We start from the raw sequence: 22529 nt of genomic DNA, 5'->3' as shown, positions 1-22529 counted from the left end.
CTCTCTCTCTCTCTCTCTCTCTCCTCTCCCTCTCTCTCTCTGATCAAATTACTGGATATGTCTCTCTTTGGATACTTGGAATTTGCGTTGTAATCTAAACCAGAAAACTTTCGTTTTGTTATTATTACTGGAAACAGCAATGATTTTTTCATTATTTGCGCTTTTGGACTGTTATATGTAAACTAGTATGTATTCATTCGCTCGGAAACTAGTTCCGCATATGAGGCGTCACTAAAAAACATAGAAAAATACAACATAAAAAGTGTCGAAAATCATCATAATCTCAAAATTTTTGTTGTAATCTACAGAAACTTATTAATTTTTATTAATATACTGTGCTAAACTATAAAGGATTTTTATCATAGTATGCGTTTTTTAAAAGCGTCGTTAACTCGGAGCGTCAGAAGCGTCAGCGTCGTAACCCAGGACGGATTTTTCCATTGAATATTTAAGAAAAAGCGTCGTAACCTCGGAACGTCGTAAGCCGGAACCATCGTAACCCGGGGACCGCCTGTATATATATATATATATATATATATATATATAATATATATATATATATATATACACATTACATATATAATATATATATATATTATATATATATATATATATATATATATATATATATATATATATATATATATATATCTATATATATATATATATATATATATATATATATATATATATAATATATAATATATATATATATATATATATATATATATATATATATATATATATATATATATATATATATATCTATATATATATATATATATATATATATATATATATATATATATATATATATATATATATATATATATATATTATCTATATATATATATATATATATATATCTATATATATATATATATATATATATATATATAATATATATATATATATATACTACATACATACATATATATATAATATATATATATATATATATATATATATATATATATATTATATATATATATATATATATATATAATACTATATATATAATATATATATATATATATATATATATATATACATATATATATATATATATATATATATATATATATATATATATATATATACATATATATATACATACATATATATATACATATATATATATATATATATATATATATATATATATATATATATATACTATATATATATATACAGGCGGCCCTCGGTTAGCGGCAGGGGTTCCGTTCCTGGCCACCGACGCCAAGCGATTTTTGACGCTGAGCGATTTTAAAGCCTACGGCCGCCGCACACCTTCTTTCGAAACTCTAGACCAGTCAAAGGCGCCGTAATCCCACAACGGCGCAATAACTAAAATTATATTTATGCAGTATAGTACTATAGAATTTACTGTACAGTACATGTGGGTGTCTAGAGTATGTAAAGATATAATCAAGTTTATACAGTGTACAGGTAGCTGTAGTGTTCAGGTTACGATCATTAGTCTTACGATAGTCCGATTTTATGAGAGATCAAATTACAATGGCCTAACTTTTTCCATCTTCTAGTTACATAAGTTCAATAACAGCAAAAGAGAATGATGAAAGTATGGTTTTAACGTTATACTCGTTGCGTGAACGTGTACAGCCATGAACAACCGAACGAGAAACGACTTTCTTTTTTCTAAGTACAACCGAACTGGATAACATCTGTTTGGCTTGTATTTCGATCATCGTACTACAGTGCAACATTACCGTATTTGTTATAAATGGCGTTATGTATAGAATAGAACCGAGATATCTTAATGTAATAACTTTATTCGCTATAGATCAGAGATCAATATAGATTAAAGATCAATCGGGAAATATACCATTAAATTTAAACCTAGTTATAACTGAAGCTGAGAAAACTGTTCAAGCTGCTAATGACTATTATCGTACATCGGCAACAAGGATTAAACTGCAGTAAACGTCTGCCATCACACACAACTGTAGATAAAATTGGGATAAAATCATTTTAATCAAAACAACTGTGCTTGAAAGAACACATTTTACTGTTGGTTTCACGCCGTTATAAGATAAATAACGTCAAGTTCGTATTACGATGATATAAAGGATTACTGCGAACGGAATCACGTAATTTTTTATGCAATAAACATGCCGCCAACGTAATCTGTTAACGAAAAAAAAAGGTAGTTCACATTCACAACGAGACATATTCAATAAATATTTCCACTTAAAAACACACTGTATAAGGAAAAATAACTTTGTCTCATATAAGTCAAGTATATAGATATTCGTTTATGCTAACTAGAAGCAAGAGCATTCGCTCAGAATTGTGTTATGGTGAAACAAGCTCGTATTCATCAGCTGATTTCAAACCACAACATTGGCCGCTCCACGGAATATGGGCTTAAGTTTGCCGTAGTATTTTAAAATACAATAATATGAGAATACATACAATATTCTTGGATACAGTGAAATAATGTATAACTTTTTAAAGGATTTATGGAAAAGATACATAATTAATAAAATAACACAATGCATTTTTCAGAACTGGCGGACAAGAACAAACATGAAAAACCATCCCCTGACAACGTGGAGCGTAGTTACAAAGGCTGCCTTAATTTGTATCTTATTTCTGTACAAAAATGAAATTACCTTTACGTAATATATTTTCATACACATTTTAAACATAAAAGCATAAACATTTGAAAAATCGACACATCGATCGCTAAATTTGCACTTTTTTTAACTATATTTTCGGAAGAGCGGCAGACGGCGGCATACAAGAACGAACTTGAAAAAAACATCGTAGTCGATAACTTGAAGTTGAGTTTCAAAAGCTGCCTTTTTATCATATTTCTGCACAGAAATAAAAATACCCTATTCGTAATACATTTTCATACACATTTTAAACATACAGTCAGCGCCGTTTGTACCGAGAAAAGAAAAATTAGCCTGCAGAAAAAATAAATTTCATTTATAAAAATTAGAAAAAAATAGTTTAACACTTACGCCGTCATTGCTACTTCCCGATGGGGAAGCCCTTGGACTTGATGACCTTTTGGAGTCGCTGTGGAAGACAATCAGCCAAGTTCTGACAGTAGGCAGGGGGTATTTCCCCCCAGACCTTCCTTATTGCAATCTCAAGCTTGGGGATTGTCGATGTATCCTCCTTACGAAGGCGGCGTTTCAAGATTCCCCAAAGGTTTTCTATGGGGGACAGATCAGGTGATTGGCCAGGCCAATCATGGATAAATTCAACCTCGTTGTCAGAAAGCCACTTTTTGGATGCCCTTGAGGTGTGGCAAGGGGCACCGTCCTGCTGAAGGATCTCGCAGCCAGTTTTGGCGAAAGACTCTGCTAAATTGTCCTTTAGCAGCTTAATATAACGCTCAGAATTAAGCGTTTGGCATCTAGGAAGCACGACAAGATTCCCTAGTCCACCGTAGCCAAAGGAACCCCACACCATGAGGTAGGGCGGATGCTTAACGCTGGTCACGGTCAGCCGCGGGTCACACGCTGACGAAGTGCGTGACTTCCAAACCTTCATGCCCTTGTTCTCACTGACGCAGAACGTTGCTTCATCGGTCCAAAGGACCTTATGCCACTGTACAAGGTCCCAGTCCTTATGGTCCTTGGCAAATTGAACACGACGGCGACGTTGCTTAGCAGTCACGAGGGGCTTGACTCGCGCTTTCACCTTGGAGTATTCTAGACGCTGCTGGATGTTGCGCTGAATTGTCCTTACAGAGACATTTCTAAGGAGCCTAGGGTTCTTTTCTTTCAATTCCTTTGCAGTAATTGAAGGATTAAGGTCTAACTGACGCTTTAAAAGCCTTAAAGTCTTCGTAGAAATCTTCAAAGACCTACCCCCTCCGTGTTTGTGTTCGGGAACATTATCACCAGATCCAGCCTGGCGCCATTTTTGGAGAAGTCGCGACACTGTCTTCTCATTAACACCGGTAATTTCGGCAATTTCTCGGTTTCTTTTACCGACTTTATGTAGTTCAACAACTCTCACAATATTATCACGGCTGGTATTTTTACCAGACATCACTCTAAGGGCGTGGTTGACGCCGACACTCACTGCACACAAAGCACAAAAACGAAATATATGGACCGCCGTCAAAAGAAATGCACTCCTTATGGCTGACAATTGGGTACTAACTCTTTGAAGTCATCACCAGTAGTGCGTGGGAGGATAAACAAAAGGTGCCAATTAGTCATTTTATCCCGGCTGATTTTTTTTGCGGGAAATATGATGTGGTTTCAAAATACGACAAAATGATTGAGATTTCCAAAAAATCTCGATACAAACGGCGCTGAATGTAAAAGCATAAACATTTGAAAAATCGACACATCGATTGCTAAATTTGCACTCTTTTTAACTCGATATTTTCGGAAGAGCGGCAGACATCGGCATACAAGAACGAACTTGAAAAAAACATCGTAGTCGATAACTTGAAGGGGAGTTTCAAAAGCTGCCTTTTTATCATATTTCTGCACAGAAATAAAAATACCCTATTCGTAATACATTTTCATACACATTTTAAACATAAAAGCATAAACATTTATAAAATCGACACATCGATCGCTAATTTGCACTTTAAATCTATATTCTTGGAAGAGCGGCAGGCAGCAGCTTACAAAAAAGAACATGAAAAAACATCGTATTTGATAACGTGAAGGGCAGTTTCAAAAGCTGCCTTTGTATCATATTTCTGTACAGAAATAAAAATGCCTTTCACGTAATACATTTTCATACACATTTTAAACAAAAGCATGAACATTTATAAATCGACACATCCATAGCTACATTTGCACTTATGTAACTCGATATTTTCGGCATAGAACGGCGTCAGAGGCATATATTTTACCCTAATACCTACGTAATAACTCTCCATAAAATTTGTTAATATAATTTGCATAACCTTTATGGTCTGAACGGCATTTCTACAAATGTATGAACTCGTTAGACAACGGCGCTAGCGGCGCTGTTAACTGAAATTTGTGCCGTAAAGATACCTTTAAAGTGCCTTATTTTTTTAATGAATATTTTTGATGACCGCCGTAAAACCGATTCGCCGTTGAGTGATTGCGCCGTTAACCGCGGGCCGCCTGTGTATAAAAAATATATAATATTAATAAATATATAAGATATATATATAATATATATATAATATATATATACGTATTATATATATCATATATATATATATATATATAATAATATATATATATAATATATATATATATACATATATATATTATATAGGCAGTAATAAGTCCTCGGGTTACGCCGGTCTCGACTTACGATGTTTCGTGGTTACGAACGCGCCCCCATAAAAATATAAAAAATAATATTTTGCGTTCCGTCTTACACGTTTTAGCGTCGTAAGCGACGTAAACAAACGCGAACTAGTTCCGGGCGCACGGCGGAAGAATACGCTTTGTGGGGGAGAGGACGGCGTCGCTTCGCTACGTTCATTCCTCGCCCATACGCCATTTTGGTTGTTTACACTGCCTCTCTCTCCCTCGTGTTGTATCGTTTTTGTAACTTTTTGCTCTTTGTTATGGCTCCCAAGCGCAAGGCGGACTCTTCTGATGGTAGTGCATCGAAGAAAAGAAAGGCCATCACCATGAAAATTAAAGTGGACATTATAAAGCGATCTGAGAAGGGAGAAACGCCAACAAACATTGGCCGCTCGCTTGGCCTTAGCCGTTCGACCGTTATCAAAGATAAAGAGCGCATCGTTGAACATGTGAAAGGATCTGCTCCTATGAAAGTGACAGTGATAACTAAGCAGCGTAGTGGTCTAATAATTGAAATGGAAAGGTTATTGGTGCTTTGGTTGGAAGACCAAAATCAACGGCGTATCCCAGTCAGCCTTATGGTGATTCAGGAGAAGGCGAAAAGATTGTTTGAAGCATTGAAAAAAGAAAAGGGGGAGGGAAGTGAAAGTGAAGAGTTTGTGGCTAGTAGGGGTTGGTTTATGCGATTTAAGGCTCGGGCCAATTACCATAACCTTAAAGTGCAAGGTGAAGCTGCTAGTGGGGATGAGAAAGCAGCGAGTGAATTTCCTAAAGCGTTGTCTGAGATAATTAAGGAGGGGGGGTTATTCTGCTCAGCAAGTGTTTAACGTAGACGAGACAGGTTTGTTTTGGAAACGTATGCCTAACCGCACTTACATCGCCAAGGAGGAGAAGTCAGCACCTGGTCATAAAGCCAGCAAGGAGAGGCTAACTTTACTTCTTAGGGGTAATGCTGCTGGCGACTTCAAACTGAAGCCCTTGTTGGTGTATCAGGCTGAATATCCAAGGGCACTCAAGGGCATTTGGAAGGGTCAACTACCAGTAATTTGGAAGTCCAACAAGAAGGCATGGGTGACACTTGCAGTGTTTGAGGACTGGTTCGTAAACCATTTTGTTCCAAGTGTGGAGCGGTATTGCGCCTCCAAGGGTATCCCCTTTAAGGTGTTGCTAGTGCTGGACAATGCCCCTGGACACCCTGCCCAGCTGGGAGACTTCAACCCTAATGTCAAGGTGGTTTACCTTCCACCTAATACCACGGCCCTTTTACAGCCTATGGACCAAGGAGTGATTGCTTCGTTCAAGGCCTACTACCTACGAAGGACAATTGCTATGGCTTTACAGGCAACTGAAACCAAGAAGGACTTGACTCTGAAGGACTTTTGGAAATCCTACAACATCCTTGATGCTGTAAAGAACATTGCTAATTCCTGGGAGGAGGTTAAGCAAACAAACATGAATGGTGTATGGAAGAAAATTTGTCCTCAATTTGTGAATGATTTCCATGGGTTTGAGGACACAGTTCAGCTAGTTGTCAAGAACGTTGTTGCCCCGAGTAAGGAAATCAATTTGGAGATGGAGGTTGATGATGTTACAGAGCTGCTGGAGTCTCAAGGCGAGGAGTTATCTGCTGAGGACCTGATACAACTGGAGAAGCAGATGATAGAGGAAGAAGAAGAAGCACCCACCCCAGAGCCTAAGGCTTTCACAAGGCAGGACTTTACAAGAGGTTTTGCAGAGTTGCAGCAAGCATTGTCAACTTTTGAGGCTCAGGATCCCAACTTGGACAGGTTTACTAGGGTTTCCAGAGGCGTCATGGATTTGATGCAGTGTTACAAGGAGATCTTGGATGAAAAGAGGTCGCTCTCTGTTCAGACTAACCTGGAGCAGTATTTTAAGAAGGTAGAGAGGCCTGCAGGAGATCCTGTACCCTCTACCTCAGCTGCCTCTGCTAATCCAGACTCGCCTGCCCCACAATCTCCAGCACCTTCTGAATGTTCTGCTAACCCAGACTCACCTGCCCCAGTATCTCCAGCACCTTCTGTAGGTTCTGCCTCACCTAAAGACTCACCTGCCCCAGCATCTCCAGTAGTATGTTCTGCCTCACCTCAAGAATCACCTGCCTCAGCATCTCCATTAGTATGTTCTGCCTTACCTCAAGAATCACCTGCCTCAGCATCTCCAGCATCTTCTGGAGGTTCTTTTTCTCTTCACTAACCTCTCCCAGTCTCTCCAGCACCGCAGCTTCCTCTCCAGTGTGCAAGCCAATCAAATTAATAAAGGTAAGGAATTGTTCTCTCGTTGTTATTGATAGGTATACATTAAATCATGTGGTATTTTTTTAATGTTCCGACTTACGCTGAAAATCGTGTTACGACGCATCTTAAGAATGGATCAACGTCGTAACTCGAGGACCCCCTGTATATATATATATATATATATATATATAATATATATATATATATATATATATATATATATATATATATTTATATTTACCAACCATTTATTTCTTTTTTGAATTAAATTACAGTGGAACTTTGGTTTTTGTGCATAATCCTTTCCAAACGTCCCACGATGTATGAAACATACAAAATCCGAAACAGTAATTCTCATTAGGAATAATGTAAATACAGGCACCCAAAGTAATGTTGAAATTCATAAATTTTATAGGGAATAAACACACTTACATATAGAAAACAGTGATACCTAATTTAAATGACTAATGAAATGAATAAATGAACATTTAGCATTACTTTTAATTTTATGGAAGATACTTGTTAGCGTATGGAAGACGGAGAAGAGTAGAGAGGGAGGAGGAGAGGTTATTGTTTGGAAGGGTAATCTCCCTTCAGAAGGACTTTGGGTATCAAGGATCTATCTGGAATTACTTCTCTCTGTTTTTTTTTCTGGCACTACCTGAGGTTATATCTCCTCATCATTTTTTACTGGCACAAGGATCAGGTTGAGAGTCACTGGACCCCTGTCGCACAACAGAACTGTCCAGAGACATTTATTTTGGGCATCTTTGTTGCGGTATTTCTCCACAAAATTTTTGACATCACTTTGCAAACATGTCCTTAATCACTGAAGTACTTGTAATTACAGTTATATCATTATTATTGTCATTTGAAAATATTTATAAACTTATACATGTACGTACCATAAAAATTCTCTCTCGGTAAAATAGAGAGAGAGAGAGAGAGAGAGAGGGAGAATTAATATTTTTATTATTTAATGCTATTTAATTTACCTATTAAAGCTTTTAAACTTATAAATTACATAAAAAAATTAAACAAACACTTTTGCAGGGGTTTCCGAGGATTTGCAAATGTTTGCACGTCTGTGGAAAACTCATGCATGATGATTAGTTAGTTCCAATGAAAAGTTTGTGCCATTGTGGATTTGCAAAACTCAAATCGCGTAAGATTTAGGTACAGGCAGTCCCTGGTTTACGAAGGGGGTTCCTTTCTTGAGACGCGTTGTAAGCTGAAACGTCATTGAAAATTGTATAAAATCCTAAGAAAACCTTACTTTTAATGCTTTGGGCATATTCAAAATGGTGTTAAGTGCATTTTTATTGCATTGTTCATCATAAAACCTTTAAATATTACTGTTTTGTACTTTGGGAGTCATATTTCTTCCATCAGATCGGTGTCGTAACCCAGGAACATGCGTAAACCAGGGAATAATTTCTGATGAATATAATTGAAAAATGGCGTAACCTCGGAATGTTGTAAGCCGAAACCGTTGTAAACCGGGAACTGCCTGTGTTACTGTATTCCTAGGACAAATTGTCTTCAGGCAAAATGCTTAAAATACATTTTGTAGGTAGTTTTAGATAATTTTAAAAATATTTGCAGAGTAATAAGTTAAATTTTTTGTGTTATTTACTCTAATGGCTATAATTCAGTATCAGTGTACCAGAAGAACTAAATTCCTGTTTCAGTTGTAATTCTGCTATGAAGATGTTCTAAGTTGGTCTGCTGTATTTATTTTTTTTGGTATGGAATAGCAAATCCCTTGAAATGTTTCGTTAGATGATATTAGTTTTTTAAAAGTACTTTGTAAGAAAATTTGTTTAATGCTTAAAAGGAATTTAAGTTTTCCTATATTCCAGGTATTTGGAAATTCAAGAAAGTTTAGTAGAAATATGTGAAAAAAATTCTTGCTTGTTACAAAATGTGGAAAATGAAGAGAAAGTGCATTTCATTATCCTTGAACATACTTAAGATTTCCTTCTTTTCTTCTTCAGATTTTACTTCTTCTCTTGCAGGGCACACAGACAATGTTAAAGCACTCTTAGTAAATCGGGATGGAACACAAGTTTTATCAGGTAGCTCAGATGGTACGATAAAGTTATGGTCTTTGGGTCAGCAGCGTTGTATCACCACAATTCGGATCCATGAGGAAGGCATTTGGGCATTACAGGTAGGGGTTATGAAAACCAGTATGTTGCATGAATTATAAGTTTTAATGGTACATACAATCATCAAACCCCAGTGCAGTATAATGCTTCTAGTTAAGTCATTTCATCATAAGGTGTTTTAGATTTACAGAGGTTTGTGTTGTAAGTCAGAGGGAAAAATAAAAATCAACTTGCACCTGTTTAGGCATCTTTACATTGGTCAGCAACAAATGTTAAAATGCCATAAAAAAACAAATCAATGAAAAGTGCCAGATCAATAGATACAAATATTAAGATATGTAAAAATTATACATAATAAAGAGATTATATAGTATAAAATTTAAAAGCTTCAAAATTTTTAAAGTATTTGCATGATGCTTGGCTATATACCTTATACATTTGTTCTGATGTAATTTCAGTGTTCAATTATCATCCATAGAAATACCAAAATCTCCCAAAAAATAGATTTTGACAAAGAAAAGGAAAAACCTAATTTTGTAGCTCCTGTGAATTCTCAATGAAGTTGCTCCTATTGGCCACAGGATTATTGTGCCTCTCCCATGCCATATCTTAAGATTACCATGGCATCAAGGAGGCCTTTAATTTTCCACTAAGGCTCCTATGTAGACGAGACCCATTGTTGTCGTCTTATTCGTTCCCACCATTATCCCTACACTAAGGGGTCAGTTGCCTGATGCGCTTTCTCCACTGCCTTCTATCAAAGGCATCATCCTCCACCAAACCTTTTCTCTCCATAGCTTCCTTCACTTTATCTCGCCATCTAATTCTGTGTCTCCCTCTTGCTCCTCTTCCTCTAACAGGTTCCTCTCAAGCCCTCTTCATTCCTGCCTTATCCATCCTCAACACATGCCCATACCATCTCAATCATGACTCTCTTATCACCTCTGTAATCTTTACTAAGCCTGCCCATCCTCTTTTTCATCATTTTCCAATCTTTCAAGCAGTGATATTCCCATAATCCACCTCAGCATTTTCATCTCTGTTCTCTCACGTTTTACTTCCTCTTTTCTTCTTAGAGCCCTTGTTTCTACTCTACTCATTAACACTGGTCTTATCACTTTGTTATATAGCTTGATTGGCATTTTCTTATCACATACCACTCCAACTACCTCTCTCCACTTCCCCCATGCATTTTTTATCTTACTGTCAACTTCAGCCTCACATCCTTCCTCTTGGCTCAAAGTAGATTCTAAGTATTTAAACTTTTCTGTCTATTTTATAATTGAGCCTCATCTTTCTTGTATTACTATTCTGTCACTATCTTCCTTACTGCTCAGCAAAACCTCTGTTTTATTTACATTCACCATTAAGCCATCCCTCTCTAAAGACTCCTGCCACTCCAATCCTTCTCTGTGGGTGCTCCTCATTTTCAGCAGTAGTCAGATCATCGGCGTACAACAATTCCCACAGCTCTTCATTCCTGGTCGCTTCACTCAACACATCCATGACAAGCACAAACAAAAATGGGCTTAATGCTTCTTGGTGTAATCTAACACTAACTTCAGAGTTTTCTGCTTCCCCAACTGCTGTTATCATTTCTGTGCGCATTCTTTTATATATTATGTCGACCAGCCTAACCAACTTTTCTGGTACTTTCTTTTTCCTTAAACACCAAAACATTCCTTTCTAGGTCTATGAATGCACAATAGAGCTCCTGGTTTCCCTCTAGCCTCTTTTCCTATAGCTGTCTTACATGAAGATGGCATCCACTGTCCCTCTTCCTCTCATGAATCCATATTGCTGTTTCCCGATCTTTACAATCTCTTACTCTCTCATCCAGTACTCTCTCTTAAACTTTCAATCCATGGTCTGTTAGTTTAATTCCCCTGCAGTTACCACAATCCATGACATCGCCCTTCTCCTTGTATATATTTATATACTGACTCTCATCCCAATCCCTTGGCAGTTCTTCCTCTTCACATATAGCTTTTAATAAATCCAGCAACCATTTCTCCCCCTCTGTACCTAGTAATTTGAGCTTTTCAATTTGGAACTCCGATGGACTTGTTGATTTACCATTCTTCATTTTCCCTAATGCTCTCTTCACTTCTGTATTCTATATCTCCCTCACTGGTCCCTCCACCCTCTGTGCTTCCTCCATCTCTTCTCTCTTGTTTTCAGTATTTATCAGTTGTTCAAAATACTCTCGCCATCTCTTCTTGATGTCTTCCTCCCTATACAATATATTTCCAGTAATATCCTTGATGACACCTAATCTACCCACATCCTGTCTCTGCCTTTTCCTCAAGTTTGAAATCTTATAGGTATCCTTTTCTTCTTCTCTTTTTCCTAGTCTTTCATTCAACTGCTCTGCTGCCCTTCCCATAGCCATACCTACCCTCCTTCTCGCCTCTCTTTCCTCTTCTCTGTACCTTTCTTCTGCACCCTGTGCATGCCTCACTTTCCAGTCTCAACACTCCCTATCCACTGGTTCTTCCCACTAATTCCTATGCTTCCCCCAAACATATTTCTTGTATTTCTACCCAGATATTTTCCACTCTATTACCCTGACCAAATTCTATGTTCCCCCTTTCCAGATGTGTGTGTGTCTCACAGTCCTCCTAAATTGCTCCCCCTTTCCTCCTTTAAGGTCCCAATCCTTAATTCTAGATCTCTTTCTCTTCTTGGGTTTCCTACCTCACATTTTAAAATCCATCACCACCAACCTATGCTGTTTAACACACACATCTCCCAAGATCACATTGCAATTTGTCACATTGCTTTTGTCAGCTCCTCTAACCAGGATGTAATCTATTTGGCTCTGCACTCCTCCACTTTCATAAGTTATCAAGTACTTATCTAACTTTTGAAACCATGTGTTCATACAGGCCAATTCAAAACTCTGAGCCATCTCCAATAAATAATCCCCATCTTCATTTCTAATTCCAAACTCATGGTCTCCGTGTACCACCTCATACTCGTCTCCTCTCTTTCCCATCCTGCCATTCATATCAGCTCCTATTATTAGCTTCTCCTCCTTTTTCACTATTTTAAAGGCAGCCTCAAACTCTTGTCTAAATAATTCTTTCTCTTGCTCTTGGCAACCCATATGAGGAGCATATGCTGATATTATATTTACTACCTTGTTCCCTATTATTATTGGGATCTTTAAAAGCCTATCATTTACTCTCTTTACTTCTACCACTTTTTCGTTTTAGTTGTTACTTACTATAATTCCAACTCCATTTCTTCCCTCTTGTGACCCACTGTAATACAGCTTATACCCATTTCCTATCTCTCTAGTTCCACTCCCTTTCCACCTAGTCTCTTGCACACACAAGAAATCTATCCTCCTCCTCTCCATCACATGTACTATCTCCCTCTGTTTACCTGTTAAGAGTACCTATGTTCCACGTACCTGCTCTTATCTTCCACTCTCAAACCACTTTCACTTTCTTCTGCATGAAGAGCATTGCCCACAGACCCTTGGACACGTTTTCCTTGGGTCCAGTGGTGGCTGTTCAACAAGTGTGACTCATCAAGTACCCCAGGTGGGACAGGGACAGTTTATATCTAGCCTAAGATGATTGATGGAGTAGGAATGAGGGACTTCACTATCCCCTTTTCTTTCCCTTTTCACCTTTCTTCATATCTAGGGGCAGGTTGGAGAATTGACACATCATACGTTGAAACTGGCTTGATGAAGGTGAATGTTGCAGCCATGCTTGTTACAGCCCTTTTCATGTTCCATGCATCATGCAAATATGCCTCTCAGTAGTGTAAACTCCACTCTCCAACAAGGGGAGTAAGGAGTGGTAACAAACCTGTTTCTCGTGGCTGACATGGTTTGTTGCCTGAACAGTTATGAATGCAATTAATCTGGTCATGCTTCATTGTATTTGAACCCAGTTGACTGAGTGTTAGATATCCATATAACTAACATCCCAAAGGCTTAGTTCCTCTTCTTTAGCAATCTCCTTTCCAAGAAGAATGATCGGGTTTGCCAAACCTCCAGTCGGTTCAGGATTTTCATACCTCCCTCCAATTATGAGTCTATCCTATTGTTAAGACCTCAGGTTTGTTAGCTATAAAAAATTCAAATTAATTAAAAAATTTTAGTTTTTCATTTGTTCCCCTTGATGACTTCCCATGTAACTCCTAATTTTTCTTACCTTGTTCCAATTTTATTAATCATGGTAACATAAACCAGACAGGCAGGAAAGAAAAAGGGATCAAATTACGTTACCAGAAATAATTCAGTCTCTTTGCCATATTTCTGCACAAAGTTACTACTTAGTATTCATTATAGTTACTGATTGACAACTGTGATTATTGTAAATGTAAAATATTACAAAAGTTCTTTAGATAAGATTAAATTTCATGTTTAGAGATAATTATTGAATAAATATATCCTGGATATAGTTATGTTTGGCCTTGTAACTTTCAGCAGAATGTAGTAATTTGGCCTCTAACTGAAATTTCCAGGAGTTTGGTAGTATTTTGTAATTTTCAAGATGATTTCCTCATTACTAGTCTTATGCTATTTATTTCTATTACGAGTAGGATCTGTAGAAAATGCAATGTTAATGGCTTGTTTTATCAACAGGCAAATGAATCATTTAGCACAGTGTTTTCGGGTGGCCGAGATAAGCGAATATACATGTGTGAAACTCGCTCACCAGATAAGCATGTTTTGCTCTGTCAGGAATCAGCACCAATATTGAAAATGCTTTTAACTCCAGATAACTCATCCTTGTATGTAGCTACAACCAACTCGGCTATTAAATGTTGGGTAAGTTGCTATTTTGTTTGAGTAATTAAGTCTTACTTGCTAATTTTAAGTGTCATCAGTGCTTTGTAATTCAACATCTCTTTCCAAAAGGAAAATTGTAGAGAATTTTACCCTTAGGTCCTATTTTAGGTAGTTTACATTTTATTTGCATATAAACAAAAGCATTTAAAAATTATAGCTATTTACTGGATAATTGTTATTGGGATTAAAACTTAAGCATTATATTTTAAAAATTATTCTAAGTTATAGAAGTAATCTTGTCAGTATAGGTAGAAAATCATCAACAATATTCTCTTCCCTTTAATGAGTTTATGTAGAATCTGTGACATGTTATGTCAAGTCTGAAGCTTGTTTTTTGGGAATGGTTTAGAAGGGTCAATAGAAAGTGGAGGATAGAGACCACAGGTGCTTGGAAAGGATTGAAGGTGTGGTAGGAGTGAACATAGAATCTTAACTCGGCAAAGGAAAGATAATGAATTTTAGGTAAAGCAAAGGGGATAAGGAAAGATAGAAAAGATTCAAAGCGAGAGGTATGCATAACAAAGTAAAATAGTGAAATTTAAAGTAGATGAGGAAGAACTAATTTGAGATTGTTCAATGAAGAGAGAGTAGTATATGAATAGAGGAAACCCTGGAGAGATGTGGCATTTAGAAGCAGGAATGTAGACCAAAATATCAGAGGTTGAAAGGGTTTGGACTTGTGATCAGAAAGGATGAGGAACAGTTAAATAGAAATGTAGTAAGTTTTAATGAGAGAAACAGAACAAAGATTAGTGGGAAGGGCCAGAAAATTAGGGAAAAATTTGTATATTGATTAAAATGGAGTCTGGATGATGATTTTGTCAAAAGTGCAGGATCCCCATTTCACATGCAATGCTGTGAGGGAAAATTCACCCAAAAGCATTCATGATTGTGAATGGAGCAGGTTAAACGGCAGAGGGATGACTGAATGATTTTCCTCATTCTTTCTGATCACAAGTCCAAACCCTTTCAACCTCTGATATTTTGGTCTACATTCCTAGGAGATTTAAGGGGGGCCGGCCGGCTAATGCCATTCTTTAAGGACAGGACTTTGATATTCATACCACTTAATGAGGTGACTTGGGACATCTCCAATCCGCATATGATTTTCGCCTCTGACCTTCGGTTTTGTGACGCCAGCGCGATTTATCCCGAAAATAACCATTTTTCAAATTCTATCTCCTCCCTTGATATTTAATAATATGACCTGGGATTACTACCATATAAAGACCTGATGTAGACCTCCAATCGAATGAGGAGTTTTTTTTTTTTAAAGTAATTTTTTTGCTAGATATGAATTTTTCATTATGGTAAAATAAACCCTATAAATCAGGAAAACAAAATTTATAAAAATAAGACGAAAAATTGGAAAAAAGGGCTTGATTTGATTGTTTTATAATGTCTTTCTGAGTTATATACCAAATTCCAATGTTATAGCTTTAAAACAAAGTGAGAAGATAGATTTTGAAGGTCAATAACTATAGTTTTGAGATACGGGTGTTCAAAGTTTTCCTTCATATTTTTATAACGACAATGTTAATAAATAATGATTATTATGAATATATATTTCTTTTTTGTTTATTTATAAACCAAAACTATTTTATTTATCATAATTTAATCATAAATGATGATCCCTTTGTTCATACATCATAGCCTGTCAGGCAAGACAGGGCACTCCTTCCTACGCAACTCTCTCTCTCTCTCCTTCACTAACTCGGCTTATTACAGTGAATTTTCTTCTTCTGTATGTTAGCAAGATGTTTTCCTAGTATTTTCCTCTTTGGCATGATGAAATTCTTGCCAAAACAAAGATAAACAAACGTAAATGCAAGAGAATGTCAAGAGGTGAAATTCGAAGTTGTACTCTCTTTTTACAAAGACCATGTTAATAAATCATGATTATTATGAATTTCATATTCCTTTTTGGGTATTAATAAACCAAAACTATGTTATTTATCATAAATTAAGATCCCTTTGCTCAAAGATCGTAGCCTGGGGGACAGTGTGACGTGTGCTTCAGGCAAGACGGGGGCGTTTACTTACTACGCAACCCTCCCTCTCTCTCTTCACTAACTATGCTAATATCGCGTATATTATGATGTTCTGTAATCATATTAGAGCGAATTTTCTTCGTTTTTATGTTAGCGAGATGTTTTCCTTGTCTTTCACTCATTGGCATGATGAAATTCTTGCCGAAACATAGATAAACATATGTAAAAGCAAGCGAATGTCAGAGGTGAAACTCAAACGCGTGGACTACTTGAGGTCTGTGCTAGCACTGAATCATGGGTGAACTTGATACTCCCTTCTGCAACTCACGGAATCTCCACAGATGCCATTTCTCACAATTTCTTTGACAATAATGATCAAAATTTACGATAACAGAAGAAATATTGCATTTTCTTGTACGGATCAATATTTTAGGCTTATTGAGTTATGTTTACTAATTACCCTGTAACTACGAAAGTAAGAGGAATTTTGACGAAATATTTCGTATACATATTCTCAATTGCCATATGAAGCTCCATGAATTTTTTCATGACTGCATTTTTCGCCCTATACCCCCATATATAAGGGTTCCGGCCGGCCCCCTTAAGCGAGTCTTTAACAATATTTTAAGTGTGAGGCTTTGAGATCGTCTAGAAGTAACACATCTTGTTAAAAGTACAAGTAATCCTTCAATTATTCAAATTAATAGAGCCAAGGGTCTGTTGGATAATGATTAAATCTGGATAATGGAGAGATTAACAAAATGAAGGGGTGTTGAAGGGCAACTCTGTACCCTTCCTCACTTAATCTTTACTTAATCTTGTCAATACCACATAACTGTAAACACTCAGTATGCTTATAAACAACCATCATACTTTAAACTGAAAACTATGCCAAAGGCAATTATCTCTCCTTCCTCCCTTATTTGAAACAAAATATAATGCATAAATACACTTAAAAAAAAGGCAGCACATTTTTTCTCTCCATAGTTTATGACACAGTTCAGTAGTCGTGTAGTCTACCTGTCTTTACCCACCTGCCATGGTTTTGTGACCATTAATGTATTTTGATACAGCAACTTTCTTGAGTTGTTACCGTATTGTATTACCATACACGGGATAAACATGTAGGCTATTCATGAACTGTAGACCTAAGCTAGCCTGGTGATACACTCAAAGTATCCATTTGCAAAAGTCAGATTGGCTATTACAGCTGTATTAGAGGTAATGGTAATGAAACTGTTATTTTGCATGTAAAATCCATTCATATTGTATTATTATTATTGATTTATTATTGTAATATGTATAAAAAAGAAATTATCCACCAAGATATTCGGGTTTTTTTAATTATGGGTGAAGCAATTGTGAATCATTACCAACACAAACAACCAAATCGAGAAACCGCTGATTGCCAACGTCATTTGCCATAACTAATAAAAAAAAATAACAGAGCAGGCAAAATTGATGGACAGAACTGGTGAAATCACACCTAATGCTTATACAGTCAAGTACCTACATATTTTGCACGTTTTAAACCCAACTTTGTTAATTTGTAAGAAAAAGTATCTCCAAATTACATATCTTCTACTAGCCAAGTATTGACAATGAAGATATCAATAGTACTCAATCAGCTGAGATTTTGAGAATGTAAACAATATCAAATGCAAATGCATTTGACTTTTAACTTTTTCAAATGATAATTTTCTCCAGAAAATACTTAGGTTTATAGAACCATGGTAATTATCCATGGTAATTACAGGCGGCCCTCGGTTAGAGGCAGGGGTTCTGTTCCTGGCCACCGACGCTAAGTGATTTTGCAGCCTACGGCCGCCGCCACATTTTTTGAAATTCTAGACCAGTTAACAGCGCCATAACAGTCAAACGGCGCCATAATCCTGCAATGGCGCAATAAGTAAAATTATATTTATGCACTATAGTACTATAAAATTTACAGTAGTATTGTACAGTATATTATAGTATTATAAATACTGTAAAGTGAAAAAAGCCTAGCTTTAATCCTTAGGGTGTCTAGAGTATGTAAAGATATAATAAGGTTTTATACAGTGTACAGGTAGCTGTAGTGTTCAAGTTACGATAATTTGTCTTACGATAATCCGATTTTATGAGACCAAACTACAATAGCCTAACTTTATCCCACATCGGCAACAAGGATAAATCCAGTAAACGTATGCCATCAAACACAACCGTAGATAAAATTGAGATAAAATAATTTTAATCAAAACTACTGTTCTTGAAAGAACACATTTTACTGTTGGTTTCATGCCGATATAAGATAAATAACGTAAATTCGTATTATGATGAAATGAAGGAGAATTGCGAACGGAGTCACGTAATTTTTTTACGCAATAAACAAGCCGCCAACGTAATCTGTTAATGAAAAACAAAGTAGTTCACATTCACAACGAGACATTCAATTCATATTTCCACCTAAGAACACGTTGTATAAGGAAAAATAACCTTGTCTCATATAAGGCAAGTATCTAGATATTCGTTTATGCTAACTAGAAGGAAGAGAATTTGCTCAGAATTGCGTTAAATATGGCGAAACAAACTCTTATTTGCCATCATCTGATTTCAAACCACAACATTGGCCGCTCTGTGGAATACAGTAGTACCTCGACATACGAAAGGCTCAACTTACGAAAAACTTGAGATACGAAAGCAAATACGAAAAATTTTACGGCTCTACATACGAAAATTGCTCAAGTTTCGAAAGGTTATTGCTGTAAAGTCCCAAGATTCACCCGGACCACCGAGAACAATTTTAAAACTTGCGCGCCGCCAACTGAGTAAACTTGCCACCATCCTCCCGCTCTCCCATTGGTTCCTGATGCTAGTCACCCCATAAGATCCTGCTCTCCTATTGGTCAGCATCTACCCCTTGTGCTTTATGTATTCTATAGGTAAAAGGATGCTGTAAATTGAAAACTTATTCATGTAATACATTTAATAAAAAAAAACAGTAGGTAAAGATAGAATAAAGAATAGAAATGAATGGATATTATACTGTTTGGTAGTTTCAGTAGTTGAAGAGAGAGAATGAAAATTTATGGCTTACTGTGTACTAGGAAAAGTGATTGCTTGGCAATCGTTCGATACTCGTAAGTGCTGGATGTACACAGAAGTTTGGAAGATTTTTTTTTTTTATATATATATTTAATAGTTACTTAATCATTATTTGAAATGAGTACATGCAATACATTTAATAAAAAAAATTGTGAATTAGATACCATAAAATATAAAATCAATCAGACTGCTATCATCGAAGCCAACAAATACGTATTTTTAGAATTCTTTTTCCGTTTTAATAGAGTAGTACCTCGAGATACGAAAGGCTCAACTTACGAAAAACTCAAGATACGAAAGCTAATGCAAAAAATTTTACTGCTCTACATACGAAAAGTTTTCAAGATACGAAAGGTTTCTGAAAGTCCGAGATTCGCCCGGATAACAATTTTGAAACTCGCGCCGCGCGCCGCCATCTTAGTACTAGTAGACTCGCCACCATCCTCCATCCTCCTGCTCTCCCATTGGTTCCTGATGCTAGCCAAGCCATGAAATCCTTCTCTCCTATTGGACAGCATCCCTCCCATCATGCATCTTATACGTATACGTGGTGGCGTACCTATCTCGGCCTCTTCGTACCAACATCTCTATCGTAAGCACACGGCATTCGTTCGGTCCAACGATTTCGTTTAGTAACGTAAATTCGTTAGTGATTTCGTTGCAGTATACTATTACCGTGTTGTGCGGAAACTTTATTGTGTTACTTATACATAAATTACGTACAAGATAACGTAGTCATGGGTCCCAAGAAAGTTGAAATTCATGTAAAGAAGCGCATGCTCTCTTTGGAGACAAAGATGGAGATCAACAAGAAGTACGAAGCTGGTATGCGATTGAGTGTGATTGCAAAGGAATACGGCCGTAATCCGTTGACAATAGGCACCATCCTTAAACAGAAGGATGCCATCAAAGCAGCAACACCGTCGAAGGGCATCACTATTTTGTCCAGCAAGAGGACCCACGTGCACGATGAGATGGAACGGCTGCTCCTCGTCTGGATAAAAGACAAAGAAATCGCTGGCGATACGGTAACGGAGACGTACATTATCTGCCGTTTGTCCTCCTCCTCCTCTGCCGCCACTTTGGGAGATAGCCTCACTCGAAAGGTAAGCTTCCACATTTTACGTTACAGTAATATTTCTTGTACACTAATATACACTTTATTTACAGGTTTTGCATTTTTATTCTTAATTTAGGTATTGAATGGTCCAAATTGTTGTAGTATTTCATTGTTTATTGGTCAATTTAGCTTTATTATGAAATTTACTGGGGTGTTTTTGGAAGGCTTGGAACGGATTAGTCATTTTACATGTAAAATGTGTTCCAAGATACGAAAAACTCATGATACGAAGGCCGCCTCAGAACGGGTTAATTTCGTATCTCGAGGTACCACTGTATTACGTAACGTATATGTTTCATCATAGCTGTCAGTAACTCTGTATCTCCATTAGGTAAAGATAGAATAAAGAATAGAAATGAATGGTTATTATACTGTTTGGTAGTTTCATTAGTTGAAGAGAGATACTAATAAAAATTTATGGCTTACTGTGTCCTAGGAAAAGTGATTGCTTTGCGTTCGTTTGGTACTCGTAAGAGCTGAATGTAAACAAACGATTGGAAGGTATTTTTTTGTTTTTTTGTGTATTATAGTTAATGATTAATTAATAATTATTTTGTTCATGAAACTTACCTGTCAGATATATATATAGCTGTATTTTCTGAAGTCCGACAGAAATTCAAAAACTTCCGGCACACACAGTGGTCGGCCAGGTGGTTAGTACCCATTCCCGCCGCTGGGAGGCGGGTATCAGGAACCATTCCCATTTTCTATTCATAATTTTTCTGTCGCCGGTGCTGGAAACACCTGTTTTCAGTACCTCCGTCTTAGGATTTTGGAAACTTCATGGCCGCTAAATATCCTAATTGTCTTTTGATTTATTGACTTGGATTTGTGGCTAGGCATACGCTATCTTAAATTGTTTTGAATATGATTCATTTTTGTATATCTGAATCTAGTTAGGCTAGTTTCAGAGGGTGTTGTCTGCTAAGATAGGGTGTGGCTACCGAAAGCTTCGGTAGTTCCGCACTCGATATGCACGAGGGCTATGTGTCTTGCTTCTTTGTTGAGATTTGTCATGTAAGGAGTGTGAGACTTTGTCTAATTCCGTAAGGAAGACGTATGATTCGTATGTACGCAATTAATCAGTAAACAAAGTCAGGGTAGGCTAACCTACCTGTAGACTTTATTTTGCCTAACCCTGTAGTATGGCCTACGGGCTATAAATATGTCTCGTGAGGTAATGCCCTTTACGTTATAGATTCCATCTGTATCTTGGAATCTAAGATGCTCGCTCTCCTATCATTGTGGTGAAGAGTGCTACTTCTGTAGTTGTTACTCCTAACCCTGTAATGTTGCCTTCGGGCCCTAAACAGTTTCTGTAGAGGGTATTGACCTTTCTCTGATACTCTATCGATTCGTAACTTAGAATCGAAAGTGCTGGCTTTGGAGAGCAAAAGTGAAGTGGCTAAGTGCAGTGACAGTGCCCCTTTTGTAGTGGAGGGTGCGTCAGATCGGCCTTATTTCGCCTCTAGGCCGGGACCTCTGCTTGACTCCCAGGAACAGGGAGAGAGCATGTCGAAAGCCGAAGGAGGGTTACGAGGAACTCCCACCGATCTGACGTGCCTTCGGCAGACCTGAAGTTACTCCCAGGCTGCCAAAGTGCGTGCACGAATCCTGAAGGATTGCTTCTCGTCCTCCGAAGCGTCCTCCCTGCGCAGGGTTTGGAGCTTTCGGAAGGACTCGCGCCCTCTAAATAGAAGCTTTATAGAAGAGGACGTTTCACGTCCTCTCTCTCTCTCTCGTCATGCGTTGCAGTGAGAAGTAAGAAGGCGAACGTCGCCTGAACTCGTGTACGTCTTTCCACCGAGAAAAGGGAAAGCAAGTCATATTAGCAGGACGCTTTTGAGCGCGGACGTCCTAG

General features: G+C 37.1%; 1 protein-coding gene across 1 annotated transcript in view; it reads left to right on the top strand.

The window, feature by feature from the left end:
* LOC135197815 (WD repeat-containing protein 48-like) overlaps positions 1 to 22529 on the top strand; it is a 235719-nt gene that overhangs the window by 110230 nt on the left and 102960 nt on the right. Inside the window, exons 7-8 of the mRNA XM_064224949.1 lie at positions 9568 to 9722; positions 14267 to 14452. Of these exons, the coding sequence (XP_064081019.1) occupies positions 9568 to 9722; positions 14267 to 14452 (341 nt within the window). The remainder of the gene's footprint in view (positions 1 to 9567; positions 9723 to 14266; positions 14453 to 22529) is intronic.

The sequence above is a fragment of the Macrobrachium nipponense genome, chromosome 21 (assembly GCF_015104395.2).
Source record: "Macrobrachium nipponense isolate FS-2020 chromosome 21, ASM1510439v2, whole genome shotgun sequence".
In the NCBI taxonomy this organism is placed as follows: Eukaryota; Metazoa; Arthropoda; class Malacostraca; order Decapoda; family Palaemonidae; genus Macrobrachium; species Macrobrachium nipponense.
Note: the sequence above shows the minus strand (reverse complement) of the source record. Positions and strands in the feature narration are given on the sequence as shown.